The sequence below is a fragment of the Pygocentrus nattereri genome, chromosome 22, assembly GCF_015220715.1.
Source record: "Pygocentrus nattereri isolate fPygNat1 chromosome 22, fPygNat1.pri, whole genome shotgun sequence".
In the NCBI taxonomy this organism is placed as follows: Eukaryota; Metazoa; Chordata; class Actinopteri; order Characiformes; family Serrasalmidae; genus Pygocentrus; species Pygocentrus nattereri.
The window spans coordinates 12,734,930-12,752,889 of record NC_051232.1 but is presented as its reverse complement, the minus strand read 5'-3'; the positions used below and the strand labels follow the sequence as shown (position 1 = coordinate 12,752,889).

Below are 17,960 nucleotides of genomic sequence, written 5' to 3'. Positions count from 1 at the left end.
ACTCCAGTGCTTAAGACCATTTATTGTGAAAACAGTGTTAGAACTGTGTGTTATAACGATTTTACAATAAAGGAGGATTATTATGTTATTTTACCTAGAAATCTAGTTCTGCTGTGGAGCTGCAGCAGCTCTGCAGCAGTTGAGAGATTATTCAGGCCTGATTCTCACCCTAAACAGAGTTAGATGAGTCAATGATGAAAATTTTGAGGCTGAAGTGTTGCTGAAGTTTAATAAAGACTCTGAATGTCGTGTCTCTGTCAACGCTTTGCACAAAGTTGGTTTGTATTTGGGTGTTTTTGTTGATTTTTTTAGGAAAACCCTGGAATTATGGATTTTATCTTTACTTAGTCTAAATCTTTTGTTGTATATCACATCATTGGTTGTGTAAGTTTGATTGTTGGCTACACTTAAACTTACTTTTTGGTGATCTTTTTGTATTTCCAGCTTTTCAAATTTGTTCTTCTTTCTGGTAAATAATTAAAGGCAGTGTGCGTCTTTGGTGTGTCAGGTGGAGAAACACAAACATTCTGACAGTCACTTCAACGTTTTATCTCTGCTGGTTGAGATTTGATATTTGGGTTTCTTATACGCTGTTGAAGTTTCTGGTCTCACTTTTACAGACTCCTCAGACACATATGTTAAATACATTCACAGGGATGCAAGCTCAAAGCTAAAAACCTGAACGTTTGAGTGAGATAATGAAGGATATTGTAACTGTTACTAAGCGTTGATTGGAGGAGAAAATCTGGTGTTTAGGAAAGATGTGGAGAGGGTCAGGACTGCTATTCTAAACAGTAGTGAAGCAATGAGTCAGATGGCCACAGCTGTGGAAAGGCGTATACACAACAATAAAGTCCAGAAAAAGTCTGTGGGGTAAACAGCTGTACAGGACAGCAGGTGAGTGCAGGACCAAACGTATACTGTTGCAGGAGAGCATCACACAAGACTGCATAGACAGCTCACAAACCTGAAGAGAATTTATAGGTTTTATATATTGTCCAAAATCTCTTGGTCTGCTGAAGCATTAAGAGTTCCTTTCACTGGAACTAAGGGGCCGAGCCCAACTCCTGAAAAACAACTCCACACCATAATCCCCCCTCCACCAAACTTTACACTTGGCACAATGCAGTCAGACAAGTACTGTTCTGGCAACTGCCAAACTCAGACTCATCCATCGGATTGTCAGACTAAGAAGTGTGATTCGTCAGTCCAGAGAACACGTCTCCACTGCTCTAGAGTCCAGTGGCAGCGCTTTACACCACTGCATTCAACGCTTTGCATTGTGCTTGGAGATATAAGGCTTGGATGCAGCTGCTCGGCCATGGAAACCCATCCCATGAAGCTCTGTACGCTGTTCTTGAGCTAATCTGAAGGCCACATTAAGTTTGGAGGTCTGTAGCGACTGACTCCACAGAAACTCTTTCACTAATGTTTGTAGAAGCAGCCTGCAGACCTAGGTGCTTAGATTTATACACCTGTGGCCATGGAAGTGATTGGAACACCTGAATTCAATGATTTGGATGGTTGAATGAACACTTTTGTAAATATAGTGTATCTTGTTCTTGCAAAGCTTTAGTTTAAATACAGAGAAACTGAATTAAAGTTCAATTAAATTAAATGAATTAAGTGAATTAAAATCAAGCCTGGGAGTGTCTAGTTCAACTGTACCGATTGAACAGATTACCTGTCAGCTTCATTTGCATTGTGGAATTTTCTTTCTATCACTTTTTTAAGCTTTTATTTTCAGGCAAAAATTGGATCTCAAACATACTAAGATTTTTTTTTGAGTCATAAAAATACATAAACACAAGAAAATGTATTATTTTAAACAATTTAATCAGGACTTTTTTAACTTAACAAGGCAAACTTTATACTTCAAATAAACAAATCCTCACATCACATTTAGTGAAATGGTCAAATCTAAATACCTGGAAATAATTCAAACATAAAGATGACAACATTGTGCAGTATAAATAATTTGAGCTTAGACATGTACGTTCATGAGCAGTGAAAAAGGTGGTAAAGTCAGACATCAAGGAACGGCTTCCCCCAGGAGTGATTTTAACACAAACAAAAAGTCTCTGAGACTAAAACACAGAAAGTCATCACTATAGAGTGATCAGTTCATTGAGTTCAACATGGAAATGCATTACAGTTAAAAAGTATGTGGCTTTCCTGGGATTTTGCCTTATTTAAAAATCCTTTGTTTATTGCAAAGTCAAATATCTGTTTGGTAACATATTAAAATGTCTATAAACTGCAGCCCAGGCGATGAACCAGGCCTTCTGTAATCTTCTACAGAGAGTTCAGTCTTTTAATCTGTCACGATTGGCCCCTCCCAGTCCTGTCCATGTGTTCGTGTTTTGGTTTAGCCCATGTGCATTTGTTTTGGTTTAGCCCCCTCCTTTCATGACTCCGCCCCTGATTGTCTCCACCTGTTTTCCACCTGTCCCTCGTTTTCCCTGTGTATTTAAGCCCTGAGTTTGCCTCTTGTGCTTGCTGGTCTTTGTTGGTTGTTCTGGTTACTGTGTGTTGTTTGAACCTGCTTATTGTTTATTGTTTGTCTGTCATGTCTGCCCCCCGTTCAATCCGTGTTGGCTCTATGACCCTGGACACTTACGACTATGACCCTGGATTTGCCCATAATGAATCTCGCTTATCTCAGCACGTGCGTTCGCCTCCTCACTCCCCGTTACTTAAACAGGCTGGGCTTTGTTTTAACATCAGAATTATCCCTGTTTACACTACTATAAATAAACAAACAGGTATAATCAGAACACAGGCCAAATCTTATTAGTAGACAGACAGTTATTAAATACATAAATAACTGCTGCTTCAACTGTTAACATGCAGCTATTCAAATATTCTCTTCTCACAGATCCAAACAAACTTGTTATCACAGGGAAAATCAGCCCAGCTTTGAACAGGATCAGACACATAGCCAGTTACAACACAGTCTTCATTTCCTTTACCGTTGGGTTCTCCAGATCTCCAGAACCTGAAAGACAGAATCAGAGAGTCACTGTGTTTATCAGATCAGTGAGTAGTAAAAGTCAGTAACTCCATCATGATTTCAGATCAGTGGTCTCTTACTTAGTGGTCAGTGCTGAGCCATCCACCCATTTCCAGACACCCTCTGTCTTATTGTATGTCAGACCAATCCAAGCCTTCTGACCTCTTCTAAACTTCTCAATAAAGTCCTGTTGAATGTAATAACTGTGTAATAACTGCTTATACATTCCCAGCACCCCTCTACACACACTCTTCATACTCACCTGATCATGAACACAACATGTAACATGTTTCCTCAGTTAGAATCAGCCCTGTTGTTTAAGCAGGAAGCAGATAAATTACTGTAAACTGTTCTAACCCAGTCTGAAGCTCGAGTGATCATTTAAAAGCAGTTTAGACTGAAAGCACAATAAACTCTACAGGTGGAAAGTGAGCAGAATTTTAAAAGGCACTTCATTCTCTCTCTCTCTCTCTCTCTCTCTCTCTCTCTCTCTCTCTCACCTGTTCCTCTTTGCTGTTGATGATCAGCAGGTCTGATCTTCTCTGTCTGCAGTCCTCTCTGCTCTTATTCCAGGTTTTAGTCTCAGTAGAGATGTAGTAAATACTGTAGTTGAAGTATCTCCATTCTGGGTTGTTAATGTGTTTCTCTGTTCAGTCAGAATGTAAGATGTGAGCCGTGTTCACACCAGCACATTCATAATAAGAGTTTGAGGACAACACGCTCAGTTAACTGGGATTTCCACCCATTTTTCAGCGAAATTCAACCACTGAGATGTGAACAAATTCAGTCAGACTGAAATATAATAGTACATAGTACAGAAACTTACGTCACTACAGTGGAGGGGACAGGAACAAAGGGAGTAGCTTTAGATGCATTGATTGCTTCAGATATCTGATTCCTATCTCCATCATTGACTTGTGTAGTTTCTCTAGAGCAGCACATCAAACTTCACACCACTTTCAATGAATTTGTTTACATATTAATGACTGAATTATGCAGATTGGAAGTGGAAGATTTAAATCTGTCTTATTTAAAGAGTTTATATCACTTACCCAGCTCAGACAGCCTCTTCTGTAATGCATCTCTCTGTGTCTGTAACTGGTCTCTCTCTATGGTCAGGTTGGTGTAACTGGTCTGTAACTGGTCTCTCTCTGTGGTCAGGTTGGTCTGTAACTGCTCTTTTGACGTCATTAAGCTGTAAAGTTTGATCCACAGTGCTATGGTGGCCGTCAGCAGGAGGACACACAGCAGCCCCAGACACACTGCAGTCAGTCTGTAGAATCTGCTGTCTGCAGTGTGACTCTCTAAACACACAGAGATACATGAGCTTTAGTCATAACTGATAATCACTGTTTACGTACTGATTAAAGCGTCACCATTACAGTAAGAGACACAAATCTCTCTTTTCCTTTTTCTCATATGGACCCTGTACAGTGCCTTGGGTTTCTATGAAAAACATTCCAGCAAATTCTCCAAACTCCAATTTGTGTTTTTGTTATTCATTTTTAAACTGTGACCCATCAGGATGTTAAAGGATGACAGCTGGAGGCTGAGCTGATTAAACGACTATAAATACTTTTCCCATAATGCTTTAAATCAGTTAGTATCATGTTTAATAAATGCCCACAACAGGTTAGTTTATAGGAGCATCTACCTTTCCTGCCAAAATGTTTCAGTCAGTTTTTTTGCAGGCTTTTATGTACAATCACCGGCCACTTTATTAGGTACACCTTGCTAGTAAAAGGTTGAACTCCCTTCTACCTCCAGAACTGACTTAATGCCATGCCAACCACGCCACGTTCAAAGTCACTTAAATCACCTTTCTTCCCCATTCTGGTGCTCGGTTTGCACTTCAACAAGTTGTCTTGACCACCTCTACACACCTTAATGCGCTGAGTTGCAGCCATGTGATTGGCTGATTAGCTATTTGTGTTAACATGCAATTGACCAGGTCCTACATTTTTATCAAACCTCTGATTTTTTCCATTTCTGCCTGCTATATCTGAAGCTACACCATGAGTTTAAACTGCTTCAAAATAGGAAAGGACACAGTGTCATTGATACATAGCTCCAAAAGCTTCTTGAGTTCTAATAGCGCCACAGATCAAAAGTCTGTGATGGTATGGGGGTGCATTTGCACACATAGCATGGGTGACCTGCACATCTGTGAAGTCACCGTTAATGCTGAATAACACATACAGGTTTTGGAGCAACATATGCTGCCATCCAGGTGACGTCTTTTTCAGGGAAGGTGTTGCTTATTTCAAGCAGAAAAATGCCAAAACTAAATGTACACATATTACAAAAGCGTCTACAAAGCTCTACAGTAAAACACTCCAGGCACTAAACTGGCCTGCCTGCAGTCCAGACTTGCCCACTATTGAAAACATCTAGTGCATTATGAAATGAAAAGTGTGACAAAGCAGACACATAACTGTAACACATATAACTGTAACACATATAACTGTACTTTTTTACTGTAGTACTTTAGTGTATTTCTACTTATTCAGTGTATTTAATATATTCATATACTATCTTATTTTTTTCTTAAATTTTATTGGTAATTGGAGGAACAGCAAAGTAATTTTCATTGTAACTGCATGTTTCTACTGGGCATATGACAATAAAACTCTTGAATCTTGAATTTTAAAAGAAGAGGTGATGCAACACAGTGGTAAACACGCCGCCATCCCAGCTTTCTTTAAACGTGCAGCATCAAATTCAAATTGGGCATATATTTTTCAGAAAATAATAAAGTTTCTCAGTTTCAACACTTGATATTCTGCATTTCTCAGTTCAATATAAGGTTTACAGGATTTGCACATCATTGCATTCTGTATTATTTAAACTTTACACAGTGTACAAAGATTTTTGTAAAGGAGGTTGAATGTTGTGGTGCAGTAATGCTGTAATAGTAGTAATACTGATTTAAATGATTGGTGTAAAAGGAGATCTGTTACCTTTTTTCCGTGTTTGCTGGGTTTTCTTTGTGTTGGTGTCTTCTGTCTCTGTGATGGGATCATGACCTCTAACACAATCTGCACTCTCATAGATAACCATCAACTGCTCCACATTATCTCCACTATGAGCGTCTGCACTCTCATAAAGATCCACCACCATCTCCACTTTATCTTCTTTGCTGAGCTCCTCAATGCAGGTAACATCATCATAAACACTGTCAGACATTTCTGACCTATAAAAGACTGAAGCACTGAATTACTGCGTCTCTGTCTGTAAAAACACTACAGTGCTGCACTTCCTGGCTAGTTTAACCGCTACTAAAGGAGGTGACCAAGCAAGCAGAACTCTATTTAAACTGTTTCCTGTGTAGGATGGAACTGTGAACACTGAAGCTTTCATACTCTGCCTTGCAGTCTGTTCTCACCTACTACAATAACACATTTAGTGTAAATAAATGTGAAATGAGTTCAGTTTCTATGTCTATATTCATGGTTTGCATGCAGGAGGTTGAATGTCCAGCACATAATGTCATTCTACTTTTTTGAGTTCTCTCTTTCACTCATAGTCCCATTCAACAAAGTGAGCCAAAGCAATGCAATGCTTTAACAGACAGTGGGCCAAATTCAGTAAATAAGTCACTGTGGTGGTGATTATCACACTGGTATCTTTTCAGAGCTGCTGTATTTTCACCTGTGTCCTAGTCAAGAGCACCAGAATTGACACAAGGTCAAACTGAAGTCATGCATATTAGAGTATCCAGGCCAAGTGAAGCTGTAGTTGACCACCAAAGTGCATATGATGAAAGAAACCAAAACGAAAGTAAACCGAAATTCTCATCCTTTGCCACTGCATAGCTCAAGTCAAGACCATCTTAAGGGTCCAGGCTGGCTTTGCTTTAAGCTGCTTCTCGTGCTAAACTGGCAGTGTTTCTTATTTTTAATGAATGTGTTATTCATGTTCCACTTATTAGTCTGACATGAAGTTACAGACTTTAAGTTCCATGCACTTTTCTTGGTTGGAGATGGTGAACAGGAAGTCCATCATAATGTTCAGTTTTTTGATATTTAAAGCAGCGTTACACGAGGTTTGGCTCTTGGGGTCCACCCACAGTTGCACAGTGTATTTTACTTTTACAATACCTGTCGTACACACAACTCATGCTTTGAGGACAACTGTACACACCACACAGGCATGTGAACGGTACAGATCACACTAGTGATTTCGGCTGTTTTTATGTGTAAATAGCCCAAATCAAGTCTAATTTGTATCATCCATATGCCTGCGTGATGTGCGTGTACGCGAAGGGGAGTCAGAAAGGAGGGCCTGTGATCCTCTGTCAGTGGTTGACAGCAAACACAGCCCAGTATGTTGCCGAACATTAACATCAAAAGTAGAAGTCCTTACTCCTGAGACACTCTCAATGCTGAAAACAAAGCAGAGCACATTTCAGTAACAGCAGACAGTTGGTCAGACTGGAAGATGAGATGGTTCCTTGGTGTTACTAGACACTATATGGCATAAGAAGAAGAGACCTTACAATTGTCCAGTAGTCCAGTCTCTTAGCCTGGGACTTGCTTTGGAGGAAAACGCACAAAAGTCGAAAGAATCTGAGAACAATTTGAGGCCACATGTAATGAAAAGTGACATAAAAAAGCTTTCAGTGTGCTGAAGCCACAAAGTTGGCCTTGTCAGAAGTCTCCAGGCCTCCCTTAAGAAAAGATTTCATGTAATCTTCATCAGTGAATTTCATTAATAAACTGTTTATACATGTAATTTAACCACCACCGCCAACAACAACAGTAATAATAATAACACTGTTATCATTATAGCTTAATTCAATGTGAATGATTCTTAAAATATGCATGTTTGTGGTAATTGTGGTCATTTTTACACTTAAACTCTTAGTAGTTAACATGACTTTAATTGCAGTTACAATGCGTGTCCAGTGAGGATGAAGTGGAGCTGGAGTTTTTCATGCTTTTAATGTTTAAGTTCTAACCTCAAATTACTTACTTAGCATTAAAATACTAAAAGCTATGATGTTAGTTTGATGTTTCACATTCAGCTGTGGGTTAAAAGGGGGGCTATACCTTCATAACCTCAAAAAATAAATAAATCTTTCCCCACCTCATATCATTCGCATTGCTAACCCTTCCCCACACACCATTTCCACACTAGGTGGGAGGTTCTTTACTCCTTACCAAGACTTGAAGACAAGACACAGTGTGGGTGGTCTCAAAGAGTTTTTAGATGCAAAGCACCTCATGGATCTGACTTACAGCTCCTTCACTCACACACTCATTGTGTCAGGGCTGATGTGTGACAGAAGGATAGCAGCAAGAGTGAAAGGGAAGGTTTACAAGACAGTAGTGCGTCCTGCTATGATGTATGGTTTGGAGACTGTGGCTCTGTCTAAAAGACAGGAGGCTGAGCTGGAGGTGGCGGTGATGAAGATGCTGAGATTTTCGTTGGGAGTGACAAGGCTGGACAAGATTAGAAATGAGCAGATCAGAGGGACAGTGAAGGTGGAGCAGTTTGGAGATAAAGCCAGAGAGGCCAGGTTGATATGGTTTGGACATGTGTAGAGGAGGAATAGTGAATATATTGGTCAAAGAATGTTGGAGATGGAGCTGCCGGGTAGAAGGAGAAGAGGTAGACCTCAGAGAAGGTTTATGGATGTAGTGAAGGTGGACATGGAGATGGTTGGTGTGAAAGTAGAGGAGGCAGTGGATAGGGCAAGATGGAGGCAGATGATCCGCTGTGGCGACCCCTAAAGGGAGCAGTCGAAAGAAGAAGAAGAAAAGATTCATGGCGCCCCCCCTAGCGTTTCCCAGTGCTCTGTGATCTAACGGGATAGACACCGCTTCTCCTTGAACTCTGTGCGGTAAATATAGCCCTCTAGCGCCCTCTAGGGCCCGGTGTTCTATCGATTTGTCCTACTTCATCGAGACGTCCTACCGTAGCGTATATTTATAGAAAATAATACCGCGACTATTTTGTGATATTAGGGGTAGTACATATCAATAGGCTAAAAATAGTGTCAGATCCTCCTACCCGCTAACCCTAACGATTTCAACAGTAAAACTTGTGCCATACTTTTCTAACATTTCTGCGGCGTTAACAAATGTCTAAAATGCAAATTACTTTATTATACAGTAGTAATAGTGTAAAGTATTAAATTAATTAAAAGCAATAAACACTCACCATTAATTACACACTTTCTAACCAAGGTAGCAAGAATTGATGAGCATTCCTACAAATTAGCTTAGATGTACGCATGCGCAGTAAATCGAAGTAGGACAGCTCGATGAGTAGCACAGTTCGACAGAACACCGGAACCGTTGGTCGTTACACGAATGTGGGGACCAAAAACACAGACGGACCGTCGTGTGAGCTTCACACCACGTGTGCGGAGAGGAGCGGCTGAACAGCAGGCATGGTGAGAGGGGTTTAAACACGCTCTGTAAAGAGAACCAGGGCTTCTGCCGCGTCGTGTAGTCTTTATACACAGCACTGTCTCATCTGTCGTTGTAGCCGAAGGCAGTGAAGGCGAAGGCGAAGGCGAAGGCGAAGGTGGAGAATAAGGTGATTCACCCGTACAGCAGAAAAGCGGCGTATCTGGCCAGAGACGCAGCGAAACACAGCCGGAAGGAAAAGTGAGACCGCTGCTCGGGATTTTAACGGATTAGTGTGCTGAACTAACATGACAGACTAAAATGGTGATGGTATAAATGGGGATCCGATCAGATGAAGTCATCTTCTTGCTCGAATTTCCCCGTTCCACCTTAAATGGTCAGATACCTGGATATAGCTGCTGCACTCGTTAAGGTGGAGCGGCACAATTCGAATAGCAAGCTGGTGAATATGAAGCCCAACTTCAGCCTCGTAGAAACGGGGCTCTGAAGCTTCTGTCTTGCTTGCCCACACTTGCTGTTAACGTTAGTGATATTGCTTAAGGAGACTTTTACAATTTTACGATTTTACAAATATTCTGCAGAATTAAACGTTTAAGACGTAAACAAAGTCATTCAGAGTGGTTTGGTGCGAAATGCTCTTCAGGAGAAACTAACAAAGTCAGACTTGCTCACAGTGGTGGTGATGGGAACCAGACGTCCGAGGAATTTAAACGCCTCTATAAGCTGCATCACGGCCTGAGGTTCGATATATGCTGTACGTTGCAGTCGATTTGGTCTAAGATGTATTCTAATCGGTTCGTGGTGGAGGGATACACTCAGGGTGTTGTAAGGCGAAGTAGTCCTGTTTGTTCAGATTCATGTGATCAAGAATGCGTGTGTAGGTTCACTGGTGGTTTTGTAGACCTCTCTTGGTTTCTATCACTGCCACTGTAAATTAGTCAATGTCCCTACAATGAACCATTTCACATCAAACCACTCTGAATGAGTCTGTTTACATCCTCAGCCACTGAATCCTGCAGAATTGTGGGAATTCCAAAGGGGAATTTTGTCTGTTTTTCAAGCTTTCTGTATAATTAAGCGAGTTAATCTAAGTTAAGGCATGAGGAGCGTCTTTCAGAGTGGTTTGATGTGAAATACTTTGGAGAAACTTACTGAGTCATCATTGTTCACAGTGGTGGTGATGGGAACCAGACGTCTGTATCGTTTAATGCCTCTAAAAGCTGCCTCACAGAAAGGTTAAGGATTGACTGCTTGAAGCCTGAGACATAGTCATCGGTAAAACTACCATAAAAGAGTAGTTTTGACACCTATTGGTCTTCCTGCCTAGCTAGCCAGAAAGAGGACTCTGCTAGTTGTTTAGAGGCCTTTGGGTTTATACTGTAGGCTTTATTGAATAACTGCAGTCTGACGTGATGTATATGACGGTATCATGGTGTAGTCTACCACTCACATTTACCACATATTGTTAGCCCAAGTTAACCAACATGTACCTTTAAACAGTCAACATGAAGTCTTTAGCTCACAGCTTTTAAGCTTTTTTGTTATGGAAGTAACTACACAGGCTACAGCTAACAGAAACAACATGTTTAAGGAAAGAGTCCGTTGTCGTCTGGTTACCCCTCAGCCCTCGGGTTCAATGGAAAAACCTGCCCATTCAAATCAGTTGTTTGTTGGAAATTAAGTGAACTTTTTAACTAAAAGTATTGGTTGAACATTTATCTGTTGGTTTATGAGTAACCAGTTAATCGTTAATATCCCCAGTTATGTAGTAGGTTATGTAGTAACTGTGATTGGTCTAAGTGTGTGTTGACTTTATTTGTTCAACTCTTTTGCAGGTCAAAAAGTGAAAAAGCCCAGCGTTTAAATTTAATCAGTAAGTCCTGAATTTCTTGGTTGTATTTAATGTGGTGATGAATGAAGCTCTTGAGTCTGGATTTGTGTATTTGACCAAGTGTGCTTGAAAGCAGCATGCATGTGAAAAAGGAAATGCTGCCCCGTCTCTACAGCTGATCGATACTTTTCTCTAAACTGTATTGCAGTGTAATTATTTGTTTTCTTGCTGCAAATGTAAAATGTATTTCCTATCCCAACTAGTACTGCTGCTAATGTCTGTCTTGATGCTTTACTTTGTTAGCTTTAGTTATCCGCTGTTATTCTTGCCTTTGTGTGGCCTCAGATCTGTCCACATGTTCTCTTCCCAAATGGTCATTTTTTTTCCAACTAACTCTTCACATTTATATGCAGGGACAGAATCAGTAATTATTGGTAGTGGCCGTTTAAGTAGCATGTTTTTCTTTCCGTTTTGAATGCACCCGATCCATGATCTGAAATATCAGCCCAGGTTTTACTTGCTGCCACACAGAGAAACAGCATCAACATTTTGTAGTTGATTTTTATGGATTTAGTGTTCTGACATCATATCAAGTTCAGCGCACCTAATTTTTCTCAGTTTTGTGGGAATGTGGGGGAAAAGTTTCAGAGGAAGGATAAAAGTATTGGTTGAATGTTTACGGTGACAGTCATATCATTTATCGACAACCCCCAGTTGCTCCCCAGGCGCCGTGGATAGGGCTGCCCACCGCTCCGGGCAAGTGTGTTCACTGCCCACTAGTGTGTTCATTCACTAGTGTGTATGTGGTGTTTGACTTCACGGATGGGTGGAATTTCCCCGTTTGTATCACTTAACTTAAATTAACTTAAAGATGCCATCACTGGGTAACGGCCCATTCAGCTAAAGAAAAAGTTCCGAAAACCCCAAGTTGTACTGTGGTGTGTGGTGGATCTTGAGGCTCTTTAATGCTCAGAGCATTAAAATGTGTGAACTAACTACAACAATGCTCTAATATAAAACATGAAATAAGTGTTTGATTTTTTTCAGAACTGCTTTTTTTCTGTCTCTAAAACACAGACTTGGTGTGAAAAGTGTTTGTCACAGTTCTAAATATGTGAGAAAAATGTGCATAATTCACGAAACCTTGCCTAAGAAGTTCCATCTTTGTTTCTCACAGGGGAAAAGCTTTTGTGGTTTCAAAGTCAGCTTGATGCCGAAAAACTTGAATATACCAAAAAAGATGCTTGCGAAATCATCGAGAGGTAAGGCTGCATACGCCAAAGCTGATTAAAGGCATGTTTGCAGATACTGTAGATGATTTATTCAGAGCTCAATAAATTCATGATTAGTAGCCGTTTCTCAGTCTGTGGTGAGTATACTATTCCCAGAACATGTTGCAACTAGGATTGGGTGGTTTAGCGGTAATGAGGTGTACCAGTGTTTAAAAATGATGCCAGTGTTTCAGGATGGATGCTTTTGGTGAGGATAGTAAGAATGTTGCACCTTTTCACCTGAGAAAAGTACAGCTGCACACACCACAGACCATGTGCAGTTTCAGCTTTCAGTCTAGCACCAGGTGACATCAGATATTCTCTAAATGGGTTTCAGATTAGCATCAGTTCCCTGAAACTAAGCCTGTGTTTTGGCGTGTGATGCGTTTGGCCTAACTAAGGTATCACTAGCTGCTAAAATGCTACAGTCCCAAACACCACAGAACAGGTTTCATTTTGCCTCTCTGTTTCTTCCATTTCTCCGCTCCTCCTTCAGATTTGAATCACTATCCAAACATGATGTGTCTGTGCTTTAGTTAGTCAGAACAGGCGGTGAGAAGAACTGTTATCATGTTACACATCTATATTAGATGGTTCTTGAAGTGTTCTTTAGTAAAGGGAATGGTTCAGTTCAGAACCATGAGCTTAATAACATATGCTTAAATTGTTTATATAGAACATTTTTGAAAATGGTTCTATATAGCACCAGTAAGGGTTTTTTTCTTTGTTGCATGCTCGAACAGTAGAACCCTTTTTGGTGCTATGTAGAACCACATTCCCATCAATCTGAAGAACCATTTCACCATGTAAAAATCTATTTAGGCATGAAATGGTTCTTTATAAAACTCACAGTTCTCAATAGAATCGTTGCCTTTACTAAAGAACCCTTGAAGAACCGTAATTTTAATATTGTGTAGCTAAGCTATTACTAATCAGTGCCACCTACTAGTTGGCAACACTGTTCAACATTTAGCAATTGGAAGATGGTTTGGCACTTATTTAAAGATGGCTTGAGAAGTTGTGCACCTTGTTTACTTATTTGGTGATCATGTAAGCGGACCAAACCATTAGAATATTTTTGTTTTTGGAATGATGCAGGGCAAGATGTCACACATATGTTCCTTTTATTCCCCCATCAGCAGGTAATAATATATACAGTAGTAAAATTTGGAAATGGTCTGAAGGTTTGAAACAATGATTACTGCTCAATCCTAGTTGCAGCACAAACCTGGAACCACCACATTATCAAAAAAATGCTTTTGAAAACAATGTTTTAAATCAGCCTCACAAACAGGGGGATTTACTTCCGTCTCTTGAGACTCTTTATGTTAAAAATGAGCATTCAGATTTAGAGAGAAGCTGCACTCGGTCCAAATTCCCTACATACTTGAATAGTGTTGGGCAGTGAATTGAAAATTCAGTGCTTAATCAGAACTTTTATGACCTTATGGTTTACGAGACAGTCAGTATAAGGTGTTCTGAACAGGCTATACATTATGTCTAGGCTTTCTCTTAACCTGCCCTTTTTAAATTGTGGAATACCTCCTGAACCTTTTGCCTTCTGACACCCTTCATGTCATGACACCTCTCTGCCATGAAAGGAGAAAATTTGTTTCAGGCAGAGTCTATCACCACTATGAACCCATCAGTGTGGCTCCTACTAGCATTGGCTGTTCTAATAATGTGTTTGTTAATATTTTGCCATAATACATTTTTGATACACAGCATTATGATACTACACTTGTCACTGTTATGAAAGCCAAATTCTGGTGTCGTGAAAAACATACATGACACTACAGGACTCTCAGAACTGATGGCATATTGTACTGTCTTTTCCAGGTATCTGCACCGCTTCGATGATGAGCTGGAGCAGATTGAGCTGGCGAACAGCATCAAAGGTCGTCAGGGTCGGCTGCATGGCTCTAGAGAGGCTGCCATAAAGCAGACCATTGAGAGAGAGCGAATACAGTTTGAGGGCTGTGGATTCGGTGGGTGTGGCTTACTGTACTGGTCTTAACTTGCAGCATATCAAAAAGACTTGTTTGAGTGTTTTCCCTTCTTTTACCTCAACAGAGATACCAGACATAATCAACTCCAAACATTTGAGAACTTTCAGGTGAGCATCTTCTAAACTCTTTACATCAAAGTTTAAGGAATGTTATTTAAAAAGTGTCGATGATCTGTTATTGAACCATTTGGGGTTGTTATGGGACAGAGAATGGGATGGTGACATGAGGAAACTGCCCAACATCAAGATGAGGAAGGTTTCAGCAAAAGGGTCAGAGAGTAAACACAACGCAGTTCAGGAGGTGCACATTGAGGAAGAGCAGCTTCTGGACAGTGAGGAAAATGAGGTCTCTCAGGACTCTGATGGAGATGAGCTCTTAGGAGATGACTAAGAGAACAGGAGAATGAAACACAAGCCTGGACTGAGCTCATGTGGCTCCAGGTACAGCGTGCACAACAGAGAAACTGCATTCAAAAGCTAGAAAGGTGAGGAGAAAGGTGGCTCCTCACTGTCCTCTGAAGGCCCCTCATTTGTATGTCATAATGGTGAAAGGAACAGTCTACCAAAGCTGCTTTGATTAACTTGTAAGCAAAACATTGGCTTAAAGGATCTAGTTGTCTGGTTTCTCAGTTTGTGAGTGTCTGGCAGGGGCACCATGGTTCTTCCCCATCCATGCTCCAATAAAGAAAAAAAAAAGACCCCAAACTGAATCATTATATTTTTAAATTTATTACAGTGATTAGTGGATCTGTGTGTTTACTTTCTCCTTAATTCACCAACCACTGCTCAACAAACTAATATGTCCTGGAGGGTGCTTCACTTTTGCCCTTGTAACAAAGATAGGATCAGTTAAGTCAGATCACTTTCTCTAATATTAGGTATTTCCACATTGTATAAAAAAACAACATAATTTCCGCACTGAGGAAGCAGCAGCCCTAGGTTCTGTAAATGTGAGTAAAAAGTGTACATAATCTGTATCCAGCGGCAGAGGCGCAGTACCACAACTTTAGACCCCAGATTTTCAGACCTGCATCTTCAAGGTTCCGTTTTGGAACTGCAGCTGCACTTTCAACTCTCAGTCTTATTAGATGAGAAAAAGCAAGTTAACAATGAATCTGTTTGTATTAATGGTAACATTGTGGGAGTGGGAAGCCATTTGAGATTCAGCTGTAGTACTTGAGGGTTTCTAGAAACATTACACACAACTGTCCGTGCTCTTTATGTAGTAAAACTCAAGGTACAGCAGCTGCTTAGTCATGATGTTATATGATAGAACATTATCTCTGGAGCTGAGCGTGTGGTACTGCGGCTGCGCACTTACACTTCTCTTTATAACACTGTTAAAACAAAAATACAAAGTCCAGTGTGTTAGAAATGTCTGATATTGTGGTGCCTGTCTAAAAAATAAATTTATATATGCTTTTGTGAATAATCATTTTGTAACTTGGTCACAACAGCTTTTTATACAAATAGATTGTCACTGTATCCTAGTATCATGGTTGACAAACTCTAATCTACAAAATTCATGTTCATGAAGCACCATCTAGAGATTTTTCTGTTTAACGCTCGTGAGTTTTCTTTAATGGTTAATCCACCACTTCATTCAGATTTTTGGGGGAGCTGTTGTCCCAACTGAAGGAACATTTAGTGAAGTAGTCTTCTCAGATCTTTTCATGATCTAAGATAAGAATATTAAATGTGTCTGAAATTGTACAAGATGGGAAAGGCAGGGCTGGTTTCTGGGTAACTAAGAATTCTGTTTGGGGAGTTTACAAAGTGTGTTTTCTGTGGATTGTGGGACCTGAGGAATGGCTTGAAAACAGTCATTTGGTTACATATGCATTAGTTCAAGACGTCATCAAAGTAGGACAAGCTAAAAATAAAACTTACGTACAGTCCAAAATGATGCCTCTGTATAGCATCAGTGTTCTACTGGTTACCAACTAGAAATTCACATCTTGATAAACCTCTGAGGATCTGTTGTGACTTTGTAGTTTGCTATCGGCCCTCGGTTTAATGGGTTTTTTGAACGTCAATTCATCACACTGTGGTAACCTAAGGCCAGAAACATACTTTACCCTAGTATGCATGTCGCTGTGCTCTAAAGAGTCACGAGGCAAGTACGAATGAAACGCAAGCATGAGCTGCATTCTAGGTGTTATTTGTACAAACAGCATGCTTTCACTCAGTCACCTGTCATAGCAGACAAGCAGGATCTCTCGCAAAAATGTTGTACTTAAGAGTATCGCGTCACCCCCTTTATTCCATTAGAACTGTTAAAGCAGCCCATGTTCCTCTACTGTCTATACGTACCAAGTCCTTTGCAGGAAGAAGACGAAATAAATGACTCCTCCACTTCCAACCTCACCAAAATATACTGTACAAACAAGCAAGCTTTGTCAAGTTTTGATAGCTAGTATTCTATAATAGTGTTAATGTGTAGTCATGTATGAATGATATGAAAGTTGCAAGAGAGCTTGCATGTAGCAAAATCCAAACTATGACGGTTTAATGACTTTGTATTTGGACTAGGGCTGCAAAAATGTATTATTCATGTGAATTATTCGACTAATGAATAGTTAATAAATTTGAATGTGTCCTGTAACATGGAGAGCGAACAATAAAATGTTTAGCAGTGGTTTGACAAAACAAGGTAAATTTTCTGTTCGATATCTGCTCATATCTTCATTAACTCGATCCCCAAAGTAAATATTTGTTATTTTTAAAGACAATTATCTGTGACGTCAAATATTTGTTTCAGCCCAAAAGAAGAGCCTGTGATATTTGTGCCCAGGCAAAAACGTATTGGCTTTGCGGCATATTTGTTTACCACAGGGTGAGATAAAATCCATTCATTTTTCCCCAGAAAGAGGCCTTAAAGTAGAGGTTTTTATTTGGGAGTGTCACTGACTACAAAGATAATGCATGGCCTAAGACCACACTACTTTTCCCAACTACACCCAGTCTGGTTATTAGACCGCTGCCACTCAGTCACCATCTAAGTGACAGTAGTGCACACTACCACAAATTTGGGACACAAGCTGTCCTTTTAGTCCTGCCTCCAATCCCAGAGAGAGACAAGATCCAGCTGCCTCCCCCTGTCCATCCGTAACTCAAACAGGTGCTGCCTCTGCACTTCCTGTGGAAGCAGGGCAGGAAATGTTTATTTGCGTCTGGGGGGCAGGAACAATTGGCGGTTCGTGTCTCCCATTGCGGTGGTTGATGGGAGGCGGAGGAGGTGGGGCCTTTTCATCTCCATTGCGGGCAGAGTCGGGGCAGTTTTGCACAAAGATGACACGGTTGAAGGCCTTCAGTCGCCTCCACAGCTGCAGGTAGACTTTGCACTGTATGTACATAAAGATGAGGCCGCCAGCGAAGCCAATGGCCACCACGATGAGCTTCGTCCAGAATGGCCACTCCAGCACCCCTACGGCATTGAGAGGGGACAAACGCAGCAACG

At 40.5% G+C, this 17,960-nt stretch overlaps 3 protein-coding genes across 6 annotated transcripts in view; 1 reads left to right on the top strand and 2 right to left on the bottom strand.

Annotated features, from left to right (window-relative positions):
* Positions 1–15,932, top strand: part of tma16 (translation machinery associated 16 homolog) — a 20,467-nt gene extending 4,535 nt beyond the window's left edge. The window contains exons 1-7 of one of the 3 annotated variants that reach the window (XM_017717458.2): positions 9,271–9,413; positions 9,509–9,630; positions 11,226–11,263; positions 12,399–12,483; positions 14,332–14,480; positions 14,566–14,608; positions 14,708–15,932. In XM_017717458.2, coding sequence (XP_017572947.1) covers positions 9,411–9,413; positions 9,509–9,630; positions 11,226–11,263; positions 12,399–12,483; positions 14,332–14,480; positions 14,566–14,608; positions 14,708–14,891 — 624 coding nt within the window. In that variant the 5' untranslated portion in view covers positions 9,271–9,410 and the 3' untranslated portion in view covers positions 14,892–15,932. Of the gene's footprint in view, positions 1–9,270; positions 9,414–9,508; positions 9,631–11,225; positions 11,264–12,398; positions 12,484–14,331; positions 14,481–14,565; positions 14,609–14,707 lie in introns of those variants that run through there. The other 2 variants (XM_037532781.1, XM_017717459.2) reach the window with 2 other exon arrangements.
* LOC119262014 (CD209 antigen-like protein C) lies at positions 2,641–6,369 on the bottom strand. The gene is made up of 5 exons (XM_037532779.1): positions 5,974–6,369; positions 4,066–4,317; positions 3,514–3,659; positions 3,094–3,200; positions 2,641–2,998 (listed from the first exon to the last, which is right to left on the bottom strand). The coding sequence occupies exons 1-5, from the start codon at positions 6,197–6,199 to the stop codon at positions 2,854–2,856; spliced, it is 876 nt and encodes a 291-aa protein (XP_037388676.1). The 5' UTR covers positions 6,200–6,369; the 3' UTR covers positions 2,641–2,853.
* The window catches only part of march1 (membrane-associated ring finger (C3HC4) 1), a 40,710-nt gene continuing 37,960 nt past the window's right edge, over positions 15,211–17,960 (bottom strand). The window contains exon 8 of one of the 2 annotated variants that reach the window (XM_017717457.2): positions 15,211–17,960. In XM_017717457.2, the coding sequence (XP_017572946.1) occupies positions 17,614–17,960 (347 nt within the window). In that variant the 3' untranslated portion in view covers positions 15,211–17,613. The other variant, XM_037532773.1, reaches the window with a different exon arrangement.

Bases quoted from the DNA above. Each gene is read 5' to 3' on its own strand.
- LOC119262014 (XM_037532779.1), bottom strand. From the start codon at position 6,199: ATGTCTGACAGTGTTTATGATGATGTTACCTGCATTGAGGAGCTCAGC. The intron at 3,660-4,065 runs GTAAGTGATATA...CTGACTGAACAG, and splicing joins GAAGAGGCTGTCTGAGCTGG to AGAAACACATTAACAACCCA. The intron at 3,201-3,513 runs GTGAGAGAGAGA...TACATTCAACAG, and splicing joins TCAACAGCAAAGAGGAACAG to GACTTTATTGAGAAGTTTAG.